Genomic DNA, 19639 nt, shown 5'->3' on the forward strand with positions numbered 1-19639 from the left:
ACAGACCCTTGTTTTTGTGTCAATATTTGCCCGGATCTGCTACATATTTTGTCGTCTTACCATTACACCACTGATCCTGTCTACCAAACATATATGCACTTTTGCATGGTCTGATCGTATTGCTACCTTACTCTGCATCGCTATCGCACCATCTTTTTAAAAGGTAACGCGTTTTCGAGTACTCTGTCATTTTGTTCCAGTTTTCATTCAATTTGTATACCTCTATTGCATCACATAGCTGTAGTCATTAATTTATATCTCGTAACTGAGGTGTCGTCCCAACTTGATTTTTAGTACTATGTTGTGTAGTGTTTGCAGTATTTTGAAATGACATATTTTGACGTATTACAGGTCAAGGTCACTGACCTTTATTATGTACGTTGTTTGAATGTGGCCATGATGGATATCATTTGAGAGCTTTTTCTCTGCTATTTCCAAAATTACCTGATTCACGCTCCATCTCTATTAGAATAGAAGTTACGGCTATTTCTGTCAAATGTGTTTGTCGAATTTTCAGCACATTTTTAAAACTTTGGGTGGTCGTTACGTTTGTCATACTTGTGCTGCAAGTCCGAAATTTGACATTTCTCATTCTCTCGACATATGCAACGAACACACCAAATTTAATAAAAATTGGATTCGGCTGGGTTAATAATTGTATTTTTCTGTATTGATTTGACGTGCAGTGACCCTGAGGGACTTTCTGCAGTTAGAGCTTCAGCTAAGAAGCTTGACATACTCAAAATGACATTGAGAAGATATGTTGCTAAATATAAACTGATTCCAAATGATGTATGTAGTCTACAGCCTAACTTCAAAGGTAGACAAATATTTTATCGAAGATGTTTAAGAATTATAAAATCACCCACATTACACTGTGGCCTCTCTAGGAAATGTGTGTGTAAATTAGCATAGGGATTTTGCTACTCCACGGACGGAACATAGACTGCCAGGCCTGTGTCGATCGGTTTCGTGGAAACACGCCCAGCCTCACATGTCGGGTAATGAGCGTGCCCAGAGCGACAAGCCTCTGTTAGTGTGTGTGTGTGTGAAAATAAGAGTAACCTGAGACCAGAGTCCATTTGGAACATTTGTGAGAGTGGCGTCACTGCTGTGCAAAAGCCAGGGATGATTGTGGCACAGAAGGGGGAAAACGAGAGAGAGTTTTAATCACGTTATGCAGTGCAACAGCCAATTCCACTCCACCTTTCATCATTTCTCCGAGGTCAGTATGCAAGTACTTTTTATACAGGTGGTCCATTGGCTTCTGCAGGACCTGCACATTCTTCCAGTTGGATGACAGCAGCAAACTTTGAACTCTTCTGAAGAATTTTCCTCAATACGTCAGATGTTCCGAGGACAGTCCGGTGGCGATGGGGAGTACGGTACTGACGCTATACCGTGACGTCTGTTGTGTTGTTGTACTGGAAGGCGGCACGAATACCGTTTGTATATGTTGTTGTTGTCTCGTCTTTCCCTCGTCGATATCAGAGCATGAGAAATGTTTATGTTAGTGTTCACCTATTTTTATTAACAACACACACCTACACGACCACGGTACCACCTGATTCCTGAATAGCCACCTTAATATAGTATAAAGATAGTGGGTTTTGATGAAGCGCTGTTTAAGTGTGATTTTATACTTCACTTAATCATTGAGACTCTAAGAGCCAGCTACTCTTAATCAGGCCCAAAACTCGACTTGTAACGAGAGCAGTTACGATCAGTCTGGCACAATATTAATAATATTTAAGGCTCTACACCACTGTAAGAAAAATCACTGTTCATGAAACAACAAAATATACTAATAAACGTCTTTATATCTTTCCTTTTATTCAATCAAGTGCTTTCGTATCCACAAATTATTCACACAGCGATGTAGAGTGTAAACGTGTGCACGAAAAATAGTACACTGTTCCTGCTGATAACCACGTATGAGCTTTTGGGTTGCTAGGCTACTTCGATCAACAGGATTTATATTGGATTTTGAAATCGATCTTTCTGTCCAAACTTACGTCCTCCACAATGGCCCATCAATAGGATAATCATCAAATATTCTACCCTTTCGCGATACTTAAGAATTCGTGTAAATTGTATTTTTGTGGGTTTAAAGCAAACCGCCGGCGGTGCAAAAGCCAGTCTTCATACCGCGACTCACTCGTGACGCTTACTAGCCCGTCATGAAATTGACCTGCACACATCTACAATCCATTCTGAGGTCATAATTCGCCCCACGCGATTGTGTGCAAGTGAACTTTGCCAAATCAATTATTTCTCGAATCGTAATCTCTGATCCCGGCACTGACCGTTCATAAACATACAATTAACACACTTTTTTCCTTTCCTTTTTTTCCCCCTAAGAGTAAAAAAATGACGTCACGTCATCTACATAGTTATTAAAATATTATTCCAAATGACCTCAAAGATTTATCCTAATTACATTTTAACGGTAATCAGAAAAATATGATTTATTATTGGAAAATAAAACGTAAAAGATCACAAATTGCACGTAACTAAATGACAGTTTTGTATAACATCGGGCCTTAATCGCGCAAAACTATATAAAGAAATGCCTGAAATCTCAATTTCTCCATACCAACTGACAGATGCAAATAAGATATTCAAGACTTCATAGATCAATCCCAATCTGTGATGTTATAACACTTTTCGATCACCACGACAGCTGCATTTCTGTTGCTTCCTTCACTTTTGCGTAGAGAAGCAGGAGTTGAAAACAAGTAAGTCACCGAGTCCGGATGGAATGCCGATTTGCTTTTACAGAGAGCACTCTACTGCACCGGCTCATTTGGCTCTCATTTATCGCAAATCTCCAATGCGTCGTCAAGTCCCGAGAGACTCAAAAATGTGCGGATGACTGCTGTGTACAAGAAGGGCAAGAGAACGGACCTGCATAATTAGAGACCACTATGTCTGACATTGATTTGTTGCAGAATTCTTGAACATATTCTCAGTTCATATACCGTAAAGCTCCTGGCAACAAATCGACGCAGATTTAGAAACCATTGCTGGTGTGAAGCTCAGCTTGCCCCTTTTCTCACACGGTGTCCTCCAAACCGTGGCTGGAGGGCAACAGGCAGGTTCCACGTCGCTAGATGTCCGCACGGTTCCCCACTGCTGTGGTCCGAGCGTGCAGATCAGGTTCCCAGTTATGCGGGTGGCTCGAAGACTGAAGCGCTAGAACACAGTGCGTCATTATTGACAGCGAATGTTTGTCAGAGACGAGTGTTGCGGGACTTTGAATTTCGCCGCGCTACACTCGTTCCCTCACATATAAATTATACCGTCGCAGCTGTATGAGAGCTCGACGGCAGAGAAAATACTAAAATTGTAACTCTTTTTTTGTTTTCTATCCGTTTTTTTGTCTCTTGAGAGCCGGAGCTTAATTCAGACGTTAAAACTTATTAGCTATTCTTGGTCGGATTAAGACGAAAAGACTCATTGATGTGCAGACGTGTTGTGAAAGTTTGTATGAAATTTGGAGGTTGAAAGCAGCAACGTAAAATATATTGCATTCAACACCAAGATGGTTTTAGTTTCTATACATTAGTAATTCCTGGACAACGAAAATTAATTGCAAGATTTCCGAGCAGATACGACTTTTCATCCAGAAATGAAGCAGGAGATTTTTGAAGACCTGGACGCTGTGCGAGAGAAGACGTGTTAACATGGTAAAGGATGAACTCTTATGTACGCCATTTCCCCCTGTTAATCACATTTTGTTATTCTCTGTTCTCTGTCAAATAATTATTGTAGTGGAAATTGCTTTGACTTTTTCTCAGAAACGCCACAAGGACAACCCCCAACAATAGCTTTTCCGAATCTCGAAGTGCGATAACTTTTCTGTAATACGAAGTTCGATTTGCATTTCATTCTTTCCCTTTTTCACGGTCATTAACGATTTTGAAACCCCCTTTTTATTCGCCATTTCTTCCCACATTTACAACCTTTTCTTTTCTTCTCTTTTTCTTTTTTAATAACCACTACAACAGGCGACCGTGACAGGACTCGAACCTGCAATCTAGCGAATGTTTGTCAGAGACGAGGGTATCGTTGGGAGTTGCCCAGGGAAGTGTGACAGCACCGCTCTTACTCTCTGTAACCGTAAATGATCTGACGGGCAGAGTGAGCAGCTGTTTGTGGCTGTTTGTCGACAATGCTGCGATGTACAGGACAGGGACTGCAGGAGGATACGAGGCGACCTAAGTTAACATGGACGTGTAGGAAAAGCGAGCCCGTAATGTTCACATACGGCGTTAGTAGTGTGCTGTTGTGCTGCACGACAGTCGTCACTCAAGTATCTGAATGTAACGTTGCTAAGTGATACGGAATACTACACTCGACAGAAGTGCCATAATGATAATGGTTGTCAGAGTGCAGTTTTGTGTGTCGAAAGTAAACCGTTAACACAGTTACTAATTACAATGTCCTTCGAAATAAATAGTCGTACCAAGACATAAATGACGGCTGAGTAAGTCTAATTTAGGACTAACACAGTTCACAGTACAGTTCTCTTGCTGCAGCCTGCAGAATCCATTACCAGAGTTTGACACAGTTCCTTTGAGATTAATTGCAAGATTACAGTAACTCGTTAAAAACAGTTACTGAATTACCAAATGATTTCTCGGATGCAAAATTGTGGTAAAACGTGATACTTTGTACAAGCTGCAGTTTGTGCTACCTCGTCTGCAAGAATTTTGGGCCCAGATTTTGCTCGTATCGCAACCGTCTGTACACTCGCTGAAATGGCTCGCGGCATCGTCTCTCTTATAATATTATAATAATTAGCGATACCTTCAGCAGTTGTTGCTTGCTGTCCTCTTATAAATTACGATTAAAGATTTTATTTCTGAATAACTCAATAATGTAGTGAGGTTTGCTTGACTGAGGACTTTTAAACAAAACATCAACTGCTGTTGGATTATGCTGTCTAGTGTGTCAAAATACGGAATTCTACTACAGTAAAACTGTTTTAGATAAGAATTCCAACTACTCTGAAACTAAATGAGGGCAAAATTTATTAACATATTTCCAAAATTAACTCTAAGGATAATTCATTTATTAATATGTACTTTTGTTCTAATTTATCTGAAACTGAGTATGAGATACATGTTTACGTATGAACAATAATAACGAAGTTTGCAATTACTAGTATTTGTAATTAGCAAGTTTTTAGGTAACAGTTTCTGATTAACTAAATTAATGTATTGGATAATGAAGTTTAAGTTGCCAAAACCCTGAGTTAATATTTGAGATTTTTTGTATTTCACACAGTACCACATATATTTAATTCTATTGAAAGTATTTGCAGAAAGAAAAAAATTTTTTGTGGTGGGAGGAGGAGGAGGAGGAGGAGGAGGAGGAGTGGAAGAAAAACAGAATGGGGGGAAAAGTCCATGTGGTTTGTTAAAGACTGTGTAGGTGTAGCTGCGGACTGGAAGTCAAGCAGCAGTGATTGGTTGTTGGTAAAATTTGAAGGAAAAATTATGTAAACAGTTTGTTGGAAAATTTATTAATAAAGGAGAGGAAGGACTGAAACTTAATTTTGCAACACAAATAACACTCTCTTTAGTTTAAAGCATCCCCATTCAAAGACAAGTGCGGAAAAATGGACTGACCCTCAAATGTAAAAACTTAGAGATAACTGTTGCCATTTGTTTCTGGGTATAGGAGCTATCAAAATTGACATTGGCCTCACCCTTAAATATCCTAATGTGATATTTAGGAGTGAGACCAGTGTATCTAAGTTTTTACATTTGATCGTTAGCCTGTTTTTCCACAGATGTCTTCAACTGAGGCTACCACTGTTGTTAATGAAGGTTAAATAGAACTGGTTCGTCAACCTCCCATTGTCAACACAAAAAATGATTGTGTGAATAGTTTCAGTTTCATAACTGGTTTTGAAGGACTTTTTGTTTCACAGATTTAAGTTTTTCATGCCATAATGTTATTAACATGAGATTTTAAGCCCTAAACAAAAATGGTTTGAGAACCGAATGATAGTCTAAATGTGTTATATTCCAGCTCAAGCAACCCCACTCCCCGGATCGAGAACACCCATCGTGGTGATCGGTGAGCCACAGTGTAAACTCTAATGCGTTTCTGTAAACAGTCTTTTCAAAAAAATAAAAAGTTCTCGGGTATCTGTACGATTAAAATTATACGAGCTTTCGAACGGTCACTCCTCGGTCACAGGCACTGGGCCGCTGCTACGCTGCCGGCTGTGACGTCACCGTTGCCTGTGGTGTCGCCGTGTAGGGCGTACGTTGACTGAAGTGCGGGCCACCGTCCCCACGTAGGGTGTCGACGGTGAATTTTATTTCGGTGGCTTCTTTAATTACACAGTCCCAGAAGCTGTCGGTGCGAGCTACGACAGAAGCTCTGTCAGAATTTACCCAGTGACCGTTTCCTAAAGCGAGCTCGGCCGAAACGGATTTCTCGGGGTAGCGTACACGATAAAACTTCTCGTGCTCCTTTGTGCTTTGCCCGATGTGAGACTGACCACGCTTGCAATGTACCCTGTGGACCCCAGATGCTCTGAGACCTGCAGCATCTTTAACTGGTCTCTGATTTGACGGATTTTTGTCAGAGGCCTGAAGATCGGTACGGTCTTGTGTCTTTTCAGCAGCTTCAAGTTACTTCACTTACTTGACGAATGTTGTCTCTGTCGTTCCTGAAGACGGTGTGTAGGTGGCTCGGTTTGTGCGGCATGTGAATCTTGCAGTCTTTGACACGGTGTCAATCACTGGAATGACTGGTTGTCAGTATACGGCCCGAGCAAAAAACAAACCTGAAAGCGAAAGCTGCAGAAGCTGACCAGACAGGCACCCCAATGGCTGCTACGATCTGTGTGAGACAAGGGTGACATTATATGCAAATTTAGTGTAAAAAGTTCCATATTGTCTGAATTTGTCCTATACTGACAGGACATTCTAGTCCAGTTGATTGTCTTATCTGCAAAAGTACACTAGCCAATACCAGTGGCACAAAGGTTAGTGCCACATTACAAACTATCCGGTAACAACAGAAGTATTGGTGGACAATGTAGAGTAAATAATATGTAATAACCTGAGAAATTCAAAATTGGTTTGAAGAAATAGAACAGTATTTGGAAAGAGAGTAACATTTTGAAAATAACAAATGACACAAGTAGAGTTTTCAGTTTTTATGAAAGCTCGCTTAAATTCCCCCCCCCCCCCCCTCCCCCTCTTCTCCATTATCAAGGGAAAAATGTGATAACATAAAAGTACAAGAAAGTTGTGTACAATTTTGGAAATGATGAAAAAGAAAATCTCACTATGCTTCCTCCTCCATGTGAAGAATATTCCTGTAATAATAGCATACCAAGAACATGAGATTTGTTTTCTGGTACAGACATCTGATACAACTATTCCACAGCAAAACGTACTTTCCATAGGTGTGGTAGCAGTGCACTCCCATAGGATAACAGAATATTATGTCCTCCAGGAATCACATTGGGCACACCACATACAGCATAAACTGTACAGCAACTACAGTGCTTTGTGAGCAAGTAATAACAGTCAGTATCTTTAATTTTAACATAACTCTTGACTCCCATAATTACCTGCTTATATGTGTGCTTGTACTACAGGTTATTGGTAAAGCAAATACTAATTGAATAGGTCTTCACACTTTTAATACTTAGCAGAAATTCTGAAAAAAGTAATTTGTTTTATTACTGTATCACCTCTATGGTGAATTAAGAGGTACTGACTGGTTTCTTTGAACATTTAATAGAAGCCTTCTTTATACCTGCTATTGATAAAGAGCCATTCCAAGTTCTGTACAGAACAATCTCTCGCATTTTTCATGAGGTTTGTTATTCTGTACACTAATATTTCTTCTTCTAAATGGTAAATAATGCATTCAGACAGTGTTGGTATTAAAGGTAATTCATGAAATAAATTATATTTAAACTAGAAAATTAAAGGTTCCACATGGCACATGAAAAGTACCTTGCTACACACATGTATGTACAGATTCCAAAATGTCTGTGAATTTGAGTTACAAACTTCTTTAAATAGAAATATGAAGATCACAATACTTTGGGTCTGCAATAACTCAAACATAAAATACTTTAGTTCCCTATGGGAAACTTTGTTCTTTACATGACTCGTGCAACTGCTTTCACTCTTAATGGAAAACTAAATGGTTTATGTTAAAGTTAACTAGCAAAAAGTGTAACCATTGTTACACAATTTCTGTGACGTAAGATTCATTAATGTTACTTCCTTCCTTTGTCATCATAACTTGATAATTTCAAATCCGTATGGGACATATGAACTAACAAAATGAAATGCTTTTATTACTATGACCAAACAAAATCTTTTTAACATGTAGGCCTAGTACACAGTTCAAATCAGCAAAAAGTGTAACCGTATAATTAAGGTAAATGTTGATGAAATTAGGCATGTAACATGAATACTGAAATTTCCTAGATTTCCAAGTGTACCTGTAATCACTGTATTCTGTACTTTATAGAGCTAGAAAGATAATTCTATATGATTATTTGCGTCCTCTTCCCTCCCCCCTTCAACACAGGAAAATATAATAGAAAGACATCCTAGCAAAATAAAGACAAAATTCAGAAAATTAGGTTCTAAAGTAATAAGAATGCTTATGATCAATTGGAACATTGTGTTCATTCTAGGAAGTATTAAAACAAGAATTAACAGAGTAACAATTTTATTGCTCTTATGTTGCAGAGTATCCACAAACATTACTGTTTGAAACATAGGGCCACTGCATACTCCGTTAGATCACACTCATCCTGTGATTAAACTGTTTTCTTAACGTTAAAAATTCAAGTTAACATAGTTATTGAGGGAAATATTTTCTCACACTTAAAGCCATCTGTCAAATAAGTCTCAGAACATTTTTTTTTTTTTCATTAATTTCACACAAATCCCCCGTTTTTAATGCAAATGCATATTTTGTAACACCAAACATCTTAAAATAAGCTTATATAATAAACAATTATAATTTTGTTACAACATCTACACAGGACGTAAAGAGTTAGTTTTACTTCAATGTGATTCATCTTTTTAAGTTCACACAACAACAAATCTATTGACAAAATAGTTTTAAAAAATCTGTCAGAATGTCACACCCATCTGCATGGAATGTTCCATTACATAAGCTTTTCCAATTTGAGCACTATACATGATTAAACAATATGAGTTTATTTAACTTCTGCCTTACATTGATTTGTTGTTTACGTTTTTTCCATATGTTTTTAAGCGTATGCAGGAGTATAAGGATGCAATCTTACAGACAAGTTGAGTCTGAAGTAAGTCCTCAATCCTAATTTCATAATGGTAATCATGACCAAGAGCAGGAAATGGGTAATCTACAAATTTATTTTTAACGCAATGCAAAATCTTGGCCTGTATCTATTTCTGTCCCATATCCCCAGCAATCACAAACATCTGAAACAGTTTCTGGGTATTCTACAACAGAGTACACGCAGTCACTTGTTTTAACCAGTTTTCTCTGGTTAACAAAATTTACAAATGCGTTTTTATTAGCCATATTGGGAAAAGCATAGAGAGAATCACATTCTAATGCAGATTTAACTACTGGTGGCTTCAGTATGTGCAGACAGTCTTTGCTTGTGATCTGCCTTGAAAGGCGCAATGACACATACCCTGCAATATAATTGAGTATGTTTTGCTTGTAAAATGAGAACTTAATCATCAACTTATCATCAAGAAGTGCACACCACTTCTCTACTTCATTTTCTGCAGCACTTTCATCACTTTCTACTACACGCTTTCTTGCACGAAAATCATAAACAGGTGGCAAACAACACACATTAAAATTTGAGCAATTCCCATTCATTGCAGTGACACTGTTACCCAAGAGCAACTTTCTCATGGCACATTTGAACTGGTATGCATTTGTATTGTTGTTCCAACCACCTCTGGACCGAATGCAGGAAAAAAAAGCTGTATGTGGTCTTGTGACGGTTTATATGTTAGCAAATACTTCAGAGGAGATTCAACACGAAGCATACTTGCCAGAGCTATGTGTCTGACTGATTGCATATTGAAAATTATCCCAAAAGCATAAGTATTTCTTGCACGAAGCAGCAACGGAACACCAATGACTTTTAAGCTTTTGATATAATTTTCAGTGTGTCTGAAAATACCAAGCCAATAAGATTTGTTGTCAAGTCTCAGGGGGCTCTTATGCCCTTTATCTAATGGATTTCTGGAGTTCAGAATATCAAAAATCCTACCAATACACTACAAAAATTCTACTGTTGCTTCACTTACTTTAAAATTTGGATCACCAACCCCCCTCAAAAACTCTATACTATCTGCCACGCTAGAATTCAAAGTCTGTGGAGCTAATGAAACATTCATTTTTCTATTTACATAACTCATATGTTGTCCTGATAGTTTGTTGGCAAATGTCATACCTTCTTATTGTTGTACCTTGTTCAATTGCTCAATGAAATGCCATCTAATAATGCCAGTTGGAGACTCAATAGCAGATACTTCTGCTAGAGCATTTCTGGCAAACTTAATCATGACATGTTCAAGATACAATAAACATTGTATTTTTCCACAGGATGAGGAAAGTAGCTTTTAAAATCACCCTTGAAAAATTTAAAGCACAGCCGAGTGAACGCAAAGTGCTTACATTTACCTTGCAGCCATCACATGTAACACACCAAACCCTAATGCCAGGACTATGCAGCGTCTCTAAAGCAGATTTTATCAGTGTGGCCTGATTATTTGCCTGTACACCGCTGATAAAGAAATATGCAATCGGGCATTTAAATTTGCCTTTAATAGAGACAAGCATGAAAACCAGAGCCTCAGATGCCTCTATTACTTCTTTTGACTGAGGCACTTCCCCACCAAAGTCTAGAAAACCGGAGTATTGCTTAGTTCCTTGGTCCCAAACTACTTGCTTCCTAATTGCCATACTGTCTACAATTAGACATGAATCGCTGAACTGGTCCCTTACAATTGGGTTCAAATCAATGTACTTAAAAACATCTTTTAAGAAGCCAGGTTCACAGTCTACACTTGCCACCCATTTGGAAATCAATGATTTATGGGGCAGAGGCATTAATTTTTGCAGGTAGTCATATGTTGCTGGTGAAAAAAAGTACACAGTCATCGCAAACATTTTCACATTTGTTGTGTATCTATTACCCTCTGACGAGAGAGAGTTGTTCACTAAATTGCACACTAATTCCACTTGTGTTCCTTTCTGATGATTGAGGAAGTTATGTAACTTCTCAGGAAGATGCCCCTTCTCCTTCAATGAACTTGTGATGTCATCCATGGAAAACACTTTCTTCTCTCTTCTTCGAAGTTTTTCACGGACGCACTTCAGTTTACGTTTTAATTCGTGCACAATGTCTGAGATAAAATTGCAAGTTTCGGTCACCTTGTCTTCCATTTCTACTTTCGACTGTATACCACAATCAATTACTTAAGAACCAACTGCACTCTGAAATAAAGAAATAATTTCGTTATATATGATTGAAATAACTCAAGGCTTGATGAAAAAATATAAGAAAACTGGGGGTGTGAAAACATCCTTATACTAACGTTTTCGGCACAATTCGCAGCTTCTGCATTGGATAAATGGGACATGCTTTCCACAGAAGAATTCTCATTGACAACATTCTCCACGCAATCAGTAGCTTCTGCAGTGGGCAAATCGAGCACGGATTCCAGGACAGAACGCTAAAAACAAAAATATGGACCTCCATTTGTGTCCGTACGAAATAAATTCACAAAAGTGAAATAAATTCACACACATAGCAAGGAAATTAATTAGCTACCTCAAATGGAGAAGCATCGTTGTCACTGAAAAGCCTAACAACATGTCGTCGTGGCTGTTTATTTGGTGGTATCAAATGTGTCGGAAAGTAAAAAACTGATGGTACTGCTTCGGGTCTGAGACGTTTCTTCCACGTTCCAGGGCTCACTACGTAATCATCTTGTCGGAAAAGGTTTCCGCAAAGTAAGCTGCAAGACGTAGGATTAAAATCTATCCGCTTCACGGAAGTAATCCACTTCTTTAGCAGCTCTGGGTGCTTTAGAGGAAACCTGTTCAAAAACATCGAATTAGCAAACGCACTAAGTCTGTATTGTTATCGTATTGTATCGGTAGTCCTATTACCTGTGAAATGGTAAATCACTTTCCTTACTCCATCGCTTCGTGCAATTGAAAGCGGAACAAGAAATCACCATTTCGATAATCCTTAATTCCTTATACACTGTACAGACCGAGAGAAACTTCTTGGCAAATTCGAATATGGCGGGCAATACAGGCGACAGTAATCAGCTGGTAGAGCCATCTATCGGTAGGTCCGGTAGTTGAGCATCCCTTATTTCGCTAGCTTTAGACGCCTGTTTTCATGTCGCTTTTTGTTGCTTTATTGCAATGGATGTTACAAGTGATGCTGGTTGTAGGGAGGCAAGCTGCTGTAAAAGAAAAAGAGCTTCGAATTCGTGTGATGAACGACGGAACCAAGGAGTTTCGATAACTGTTGTGACTCTTCATTCGATTCTGGACGATAATTCGCGTTTATTTGAATTTCTGAAGAGTTCTGGTGTTCTTGCTGATAAGTACATATGCGCTAGATGCCTTAAGCCCATGTCCTGTGTCAAGGTTCCAACAAAAAGATCTAGTGATGGGCTCATGTGGCGCTGCCGAAAAGACAAAGTGTGGAGGTCAATTCGTAAAGGCACGTGGTTTGAGAATGCTAGGGTTACCATTAGAGTTATTGTTCTGATGACATACTGTTTCTGTGTACGCAAGTCTGTTTTATCTACAAGTCTCCTGGCAGGAGTGAGCGAGACTTCTGTCCTCGACTGGTTTTTATCATGTAGGGAAATTTGTTCAGCGTTGGTGAAGAAGAGAGGAAAAATTGGAGGCCCAGGAGTTGTAGTTGAGGTGGGCGAATCGCCATTTGGAAGTGTTAAGAATCATATGGGAAAGTATTTACCAGAACTTTGGGTTTGGGGAGCAGTCGTTTGTGGGAAAGAACGTGGCGAACTAGTTTTGAATGTGGTCGAGAGGAGAGATGCAAGGAATTTGCGATGTCTTATCGAAGAACACGTCGAGGATGGGACTGTTATATGTTCAGACAAATGGGAGAGTTACGAGGATGAAGGGGAAGTGGACCTAGAGACTTTTGCAGCCGATCACAATTACCAGTTTCGGAATAAAGTGGTTGGTATCATGGAGCAACATTGGGATGAAGTAAAAAGACTTGTTGGGAGAGGGAAGAGGCGCCGCAGTGGTTTGCAAAACCATTTGGATGAATACGTTTGGAGGGAAAGTGTGTTTGGACACGAGTGTGTGTTTAATTCTTTCTTGCAGAGTGTTGGAACACTTTATGTTCCATTTGTAGCAGACCCTGCAGTGGTAGTAGAAGGTACTACACCAGTAGTAGAAGACGTTACACCAGTAGTAGAAGATCCTACATTAGCAATAAAGGACCCTACGCCAGCTGCCGGGAGGACTCTACCGACAGCAGTAAATGAATACCCTTTGCTGGCTGTGGCAGATCAATCCTCACCAGTTGCAGCTGCAGTGCAGCCAAAGGAGAGACCTGCGAGGCACAGGAAACGTGTTGTGCGTGAGGGTTCTTGGTATCCCTCAACCCGTGATCTTCACATTGCATACCTAGAAGATTAGCACGAGGTTGTTGTTGAAGGGCTGACGTGGCTGCGATGCTGTTTAAATTGAGTATATGGTCAAAGACTTGCTACAATTGGTTGGTCTTAAACTGTGTGGAGCATTTTGTGCGTTGGCTCTTTCCTCGTTTGAACTGTCAGACTGCCAGCATAATGAAGACTAGGCAACTTTGTGGTAAGTATTGTGATGTTAACCCTTCCATTTACAGTATTGATTTAGCATTCCTTGGTGCACCGCAAAATGTAACAAATAAGCCAGGTAACTGTGATAGGTAAGTAGATTTTTAGGAAAGAATGCCACCCATATAATTTATGGTATATATATATTTATTAACATAGGGACTAAAAAAAGAAGTTTTTGGACATATCACACATGTATTATATTGTCAAGGTTTTTTTTGTGATTCATATCCGTATTTAGTTCTGTGTATCATGTCTGTGCCTAGTGTAAATGTATAAAATGTTTCAAGTGAATCAATGACTGAGAGCTAATTATTGTGGGACTACATGTCGGACATATTTACCTTTTCATATTCCAGAATCCCTCTGTGGTATTATACTTATTAAGGAGAAACAACTCTGCTTCACTGCTTTCTCTACCAATTTACGTTCACTGGTGGCAAGAGTCGTTAATTCTTGTAGTATTGTATAAATGAAATACTTTAAAATTACAGTGGATTTGTGACAAAAAATTTTGTCAGTGAATACTAAATCCCAATTGCTTAAGCAGATTCCTGGAAGATGTAGACTTGTGAATCTCACATATAATTTCTTATTATTTTCTACTGTGCAATAATACTGTTTCCCTAAATGAGTATTTGAGACAGAAATTATCCTGTAGGGCATCAGTGACTGAAAATTTACAAAAAAAAAAAGAACTGTTTTATTCCGTGCCAAGTGGTCTGACTGCCACACCTTAGCATCGGTCCAATTCCTTTCAAATTGAGCGAACATTTGGACCTCATAGTGTTAAATGTGTTGTTACTGTTTGTGTGTTGCATGTACTCATAGAGTAAACAAAATTTTGCTCTCTCCGTTGGATCGATCATTGAGCTTTCAAACATTTGAGTCCATTCCTATTCCTCATATATGTGAATGACCTTACCCTCAACATTCAACAAGTAAAATTCGTACTTTTGTGGATGATTCTAGTGTCGTGCAATAAATACCATTTGAGAGAAAACAACAGAGCAGTTTGTAAATAATATTTTCCACAGAATTACTAAGTAGTTCTCTAAAAATTGACTCTCCTAAACCTTTTTTTAAAAAAAAAAAAAAAAAAAAAAAAAAAAAAAAAAAAGACCACACACACACACACACACACACACACACTACATTCAGTCTCCGTAAGGCCACCGTCGCAAGTGATGATCGAAGGGATCACTGTGCCAAAAATTGACAGGTGTCAGTCACTGAATGCTGGCCCCTATTTTGACTGGACTAGAGTTGGGATTCTTCTTACATGTTGGTCAGTACGTCTGAAGATGGCATGATGGAGTGCTGAAACTGATTGCTCAGTAAAATGACAACTGAAGGTGTTTTGTTTTGGCAGTTTACACTGCTTTCAGTTCTGTTCACAAATAGGCATACCAACTATTGACATAGCATGTGAGCAGGAGTCGGTGGATTGGGAAGAATGCTCCAAAGTTTTGCATGCACCTATTGATGAAAACTTGAACAGGAAGGAGCATATTACTGAGCTTCTGAACCAGTTAAGTTCAGCTACTTTTGCTCGACAAATTTAGTGTATTTCCACTTAGTATGGTCGTACGGAATAATTTTCTGTGGCTAGTCATCACTTAGAAAGATAGTATTGAGTGTACAAAAGCAAGCAGTAGAAATGATAGGTGGTGTTCATGGTAGGCATTTTAACTGCGCTGTCACAATAAATATTTTTGATAATGAACTTCATTATAAATAATCCCTCACAGTCTGAGAAGGAATGTGATGTACATACCTACAGTACTACAGAAACAAATGACCTTTATTACCCCCTGTTAAATCTGCCAGTAACTCAGAAATGAGTTCCGTATGCAGCAACAAAAATTTTTGATCATTTGCCCAATCACCATACGTAAAATGTCTGACATGTAGTGAAGCAACTGTCAGTCTAATATAAAATCATTTCTCTTACACAGATCTTTCTAGTCCACTGCTGGGTTCTGCTTAAAACCTGGTAGCTAGTAAAAATTATGTATACAGTGTAGTTGTACAAGTAGGATTAGAAATAATGGTGTGTTTATTGATTTCAACACTGGTCTTGTCTACATATCCTGTGAACTGACTCGTTCCGCATCATTTCAATAAAATATCGCAGGTCTGCAAAAAAAAAAAAAAAAAAAAAAAAAAAAAAATTATGTCAGCTGCACGAGATACTTTTGCTGAATTATGTGCTTCAGAATGTGCTGATTTCAGAAGTGATGTCCATTTTTTTCCATCACATAAGGCTTTTTTTCCCAATTGAAACACAAAAAATTGTAAAAGCACTTGTTTATTCAAAATTATCAAACATAATATTTTTTTTACAACCAATGAAGCATTATTTTGAGACCATTATTATAATTATTCATGTTTTTTATGAAAACTTTTCTTCTTTTCCTTGGTACTTCGCCGAGTCCTTTCCCGATTTCCAACTTTAGGTTCCTACTTAAGCATCCCATCTTTGTTGACTAGCAAACATAGTGACATCCCATCTTCCTTGGTACTGTCTCTCGATATCATGGACATCCTGCTGAATCCGCTCCCCCTGTTCTTCACTGTAAGCTCCCAGGTTTTCAGGAAAACTGTCGATGTGGAAGTGTAAAAAATGGACCTTCAAGCTCACCTTGCGGCCATGAGCTTTGTATGCTGCCGGCATCCATTGAACAATGGTTTTGTAGTCAGTATCCTTAGTATTTCCCAAAAACTTTTACACTACATCCTTGAATGGTACCTAAGCTCCTTTTTCCTTCTCATTCATACTTTCCACAGAGAGGGTGTCAGTTAAAAGTATTTTTTTGTCTGGGCCAGTGAAAAGTCCCTCTTTCAGATTTGCTTCTGACAGCTTCGAGAATTTTGTACTTAGATATTTAAAACAGTTCCCATCCTTTTGCAGCAATTTTACAAATTGTTTCATCAACCCCAGTTTGATATGGAGGGGGGGGGGGCAACAAAACTTTTTCTGGTGGCACCAAAGTAGTATTGATAACATTTTTCTTTTCAGGTTTTAAAGCTTCTCGGGGTGGCCAATACTTTTAGTCCAGTGCAGTTCTCTGGCTCTACTATCCCACAAGCATAAGGAGCATGGGTATTTAGTAGAGCCTGCCTGCTGACCCAAAAGCATAGTGAGTATTTTGAAGTCCCCACAAACCATCCACTGATGGTCCTGATATTTGATTTTTTTTCCAGGATAATGGCCAAATCGTTATAGTTTTCACCCATATGCACAGAATGTACCATCGGAAGCCATGCAAATTTATTTCCATTGTGCAGTAATACTACTTTAAGACTAGTTTTGGATGAATCAGTGAATAGGCGCCATTAATTTGAGTCATACTGCATATCAAAGCATTGCACGAGTCCTTCCACATCGTTGCAAAAAACTAAATTTCCTTCTTTTGAGAGAAACTGGGTAAATTCTTTTTCTCAGTGTCTGTACCATGAAAATGAGGTGCCAGATGATAAAAGGTTTTTATTTTTTTAATCTAGAACCTAACAGTTCGGCTGCATCTCTCGAAAGACCTATATCTCTTACTAGGTCATTGAGTTCACTTTGAGAAAATAGTTGAGGCCTTCCATCTTCGTCTGAAGAAAAATCTGAGCTTGATTCACCCTGAGGAGGTAATGTAACTTCGTCCCCCAACTCACTCGGGTATTCATACAAACTGGACGGTGGCTGTGGGACAGGAATTTCAGAGCTATGGGGCACCGGACGTGTAGTGTAGCTGAGTCAAGGTTAGGATAACTTTTGCTTCTTTTGTTTTTTTGAATTGAATCCGTTTACGTCAACTGAACAGAAATAACAGTCAGTGGTACGGTTTTTCTGCTCACGCCATATCGTAGGAATTCCAAATCGAAATGCATTTTTCTTAACCTTAAAACACAAACAAAGATCTTCTTCACATCTTCTACACACCTTGTGCAGGTCTCATGGTTTATCTTGATCACCAAGTTTTAATTTAAAGTAAGCAAAATAAACTTTCCTCACAAAATCACTTACGTTTCTCTGTTGACTTTTAATAGTGTATTCACCACAGATATAACAAAAACTGTTTGGAGAAATAATACAACCTCTCGTAGCCACGACTAGACAGAAACGACAGCACTGTTCACTCGAATAGCGATATGTCTACTGTGAGTTTCTCTTCATTTCATGCAAGATACAAATCGACACTTGACTTGTCGCAACACGATAAAACTGAACAATAAGATTGTTTGCATTTGCTTCTGGCACCCAGGAATTCGTGCTAAAATCTGCAAGTGGTAACAAAGAATATTTAACATTGTATTTTTTTAAATTTAAGGTTATTTTATCAATTATAATTGATATAATTATTTTTAATTATTAAATTAGTTTTATTACTAATGAATATAAATACTGCAATATACATAAAAACCTAGGGGATAGAATGTTTTGAATATTGTTTCCAGTTTTTGGGAGGTCAAAATCAACAAGAAAAAGTTAAAAAATCCTGTGCAGTTTATTAGTTGCAGACCTGTGTAATCATTCAAATGATCTATGGAACATGTAACTGGCACACTAAAATGATGACATTTTAAAACTTTTTGGCTTAAGCTTTAGTCTAATATGTTGCGGCACTGCGTGGCCCCTCCCGCCTGTGTGTATGTGTGTGGTGTTCTTAGCATTAGTTGGTTTAAGTAGGGACCGATGACCTAAGCAGCTTGGTCCCTTAGGAATTTACACACATTTGAACATTTGATACACTCCTGGAAATGGAAAAAAGAACACATTGACACCGGTGTGTCAGACCCACCATACTTGCTCCGGACACTGCGAGAGGGCTGTACAAGCAATGATCACACGCACGGCACAGCAGACACACCTGGAACCGCGATGTTGGCTGTCGAATGGCGCTAGCTGCGCTGCATTTGTGCACCGCCGCCGTCAGTGTCAGCCAGTTTGCCGTGGCATACGGAGCTCCATCGCAGTCTTTAACACTGGTAGCATGCCGCGACAGTGTGGACGTGAACCATATGTGCAGTTGACGGACTTTGAGCGAGGGCGTATAGTGGGCATGCGGGAGGCCGAGTGGACGTACCGCCGAATTGCTCAACACGTGGGGCGTGAGGTCTCCACATTACATCGATGTTGTCGCCAGTGGTCGGCGGAAGGTGCACGTGCCCGTCGACCTGGGACCGGACCGCAGCGACGCACGAATGCACGCCAAGACCCTAGGATCCTACGCAGTGCCGTAGGGGACCGCACCGCCACTTCCCAGCAAATTAGGGACACTGTCGCTCCTGGGGTATCGGCGAGGACCATTCGCAACCGTCTCCATGAAGCTGGGCTACGGTCCCGCACACCGTTAGGCCGTCTTCCGCTCACGCCCCAACATTGTGCAGCCCGCCTCCAGTGGTGTCGCGACAGGCGTGAATGGAGGGACGAATGGAGACGTGTCGTCTTCAGCGATGAGAGTCGCTTCTGCCTTGGTGCCAATGATGGTCGTATGCGTGTTTGGCGCCGTGCAGGTGAGCGCCACAATCAGGACTGCATACGACCGAGGCACACAGGGCCAACAGCCGGCATCATGGTGTGGGGAGCGATCTCCTACACTGGCCGTACACCACTGGTGATCGTCGAGGGGACACTGAATAGTGCACGGTACATCCAAACCGTCATCGAACCCATCGTCCTACCATTCCTAGACCGGCAAGGGAACTTGCTGTTCCAACAGGACAATGCATGTCCGCATGTATCCCGTGCCACCCAA

The 19639-nt window shown here is 39.6% G+C and overlaps 1 protein-coding gene across 4 annotated transcripts in view; it reads left to right on the forward strand.

Annotated features, from left to right (window-relative positions):
* Positions 1-3391: 3391 nt before the first annotated feature.
* LOC124553697 overlaps positions 3392-19639 on the forward strand; it is a 41692-nt gene continuing 25444 nt past the window's right edge. For 2 of the 4 annotated variants that reach the window (XM_047127602.1, XM_047127603.1), the window contains exon 1: positions 12401-13884. In XM_047127602.1, coding sequence (XP_046983558.1) covers positions 12451-13710 — 1260 coding nt within the window. In that variant the 5' untranslated portion in view covers positions 12401-12450 and the 3' untranslated portion in view covers positions 13711-13884. Of the gene's footprint in view, positions 3690-12400; positions 13885-16911; positions 17033-19639 lie in introns of those variants that run through there. The other 2 variants (XR_006968109.1, XM_047127601.1) reach the window with 2 other exon arrangements.

Source organism: Schistocerca americana, chromosome 11 (genome assembly GCF_021461395.2).
Source record: "Schistocerca americana isolate TAMUIC-IGC-003095 chromosome 11, iqSchAmer2.1, whole genome shotgun sequence".
Classification (NCBI taxonomy): Eukaryota; Metazoa; Arthropoda; class Insecta; order Orthoptera; family Acrididae; genus Schistocerca; species Schistocerca americana.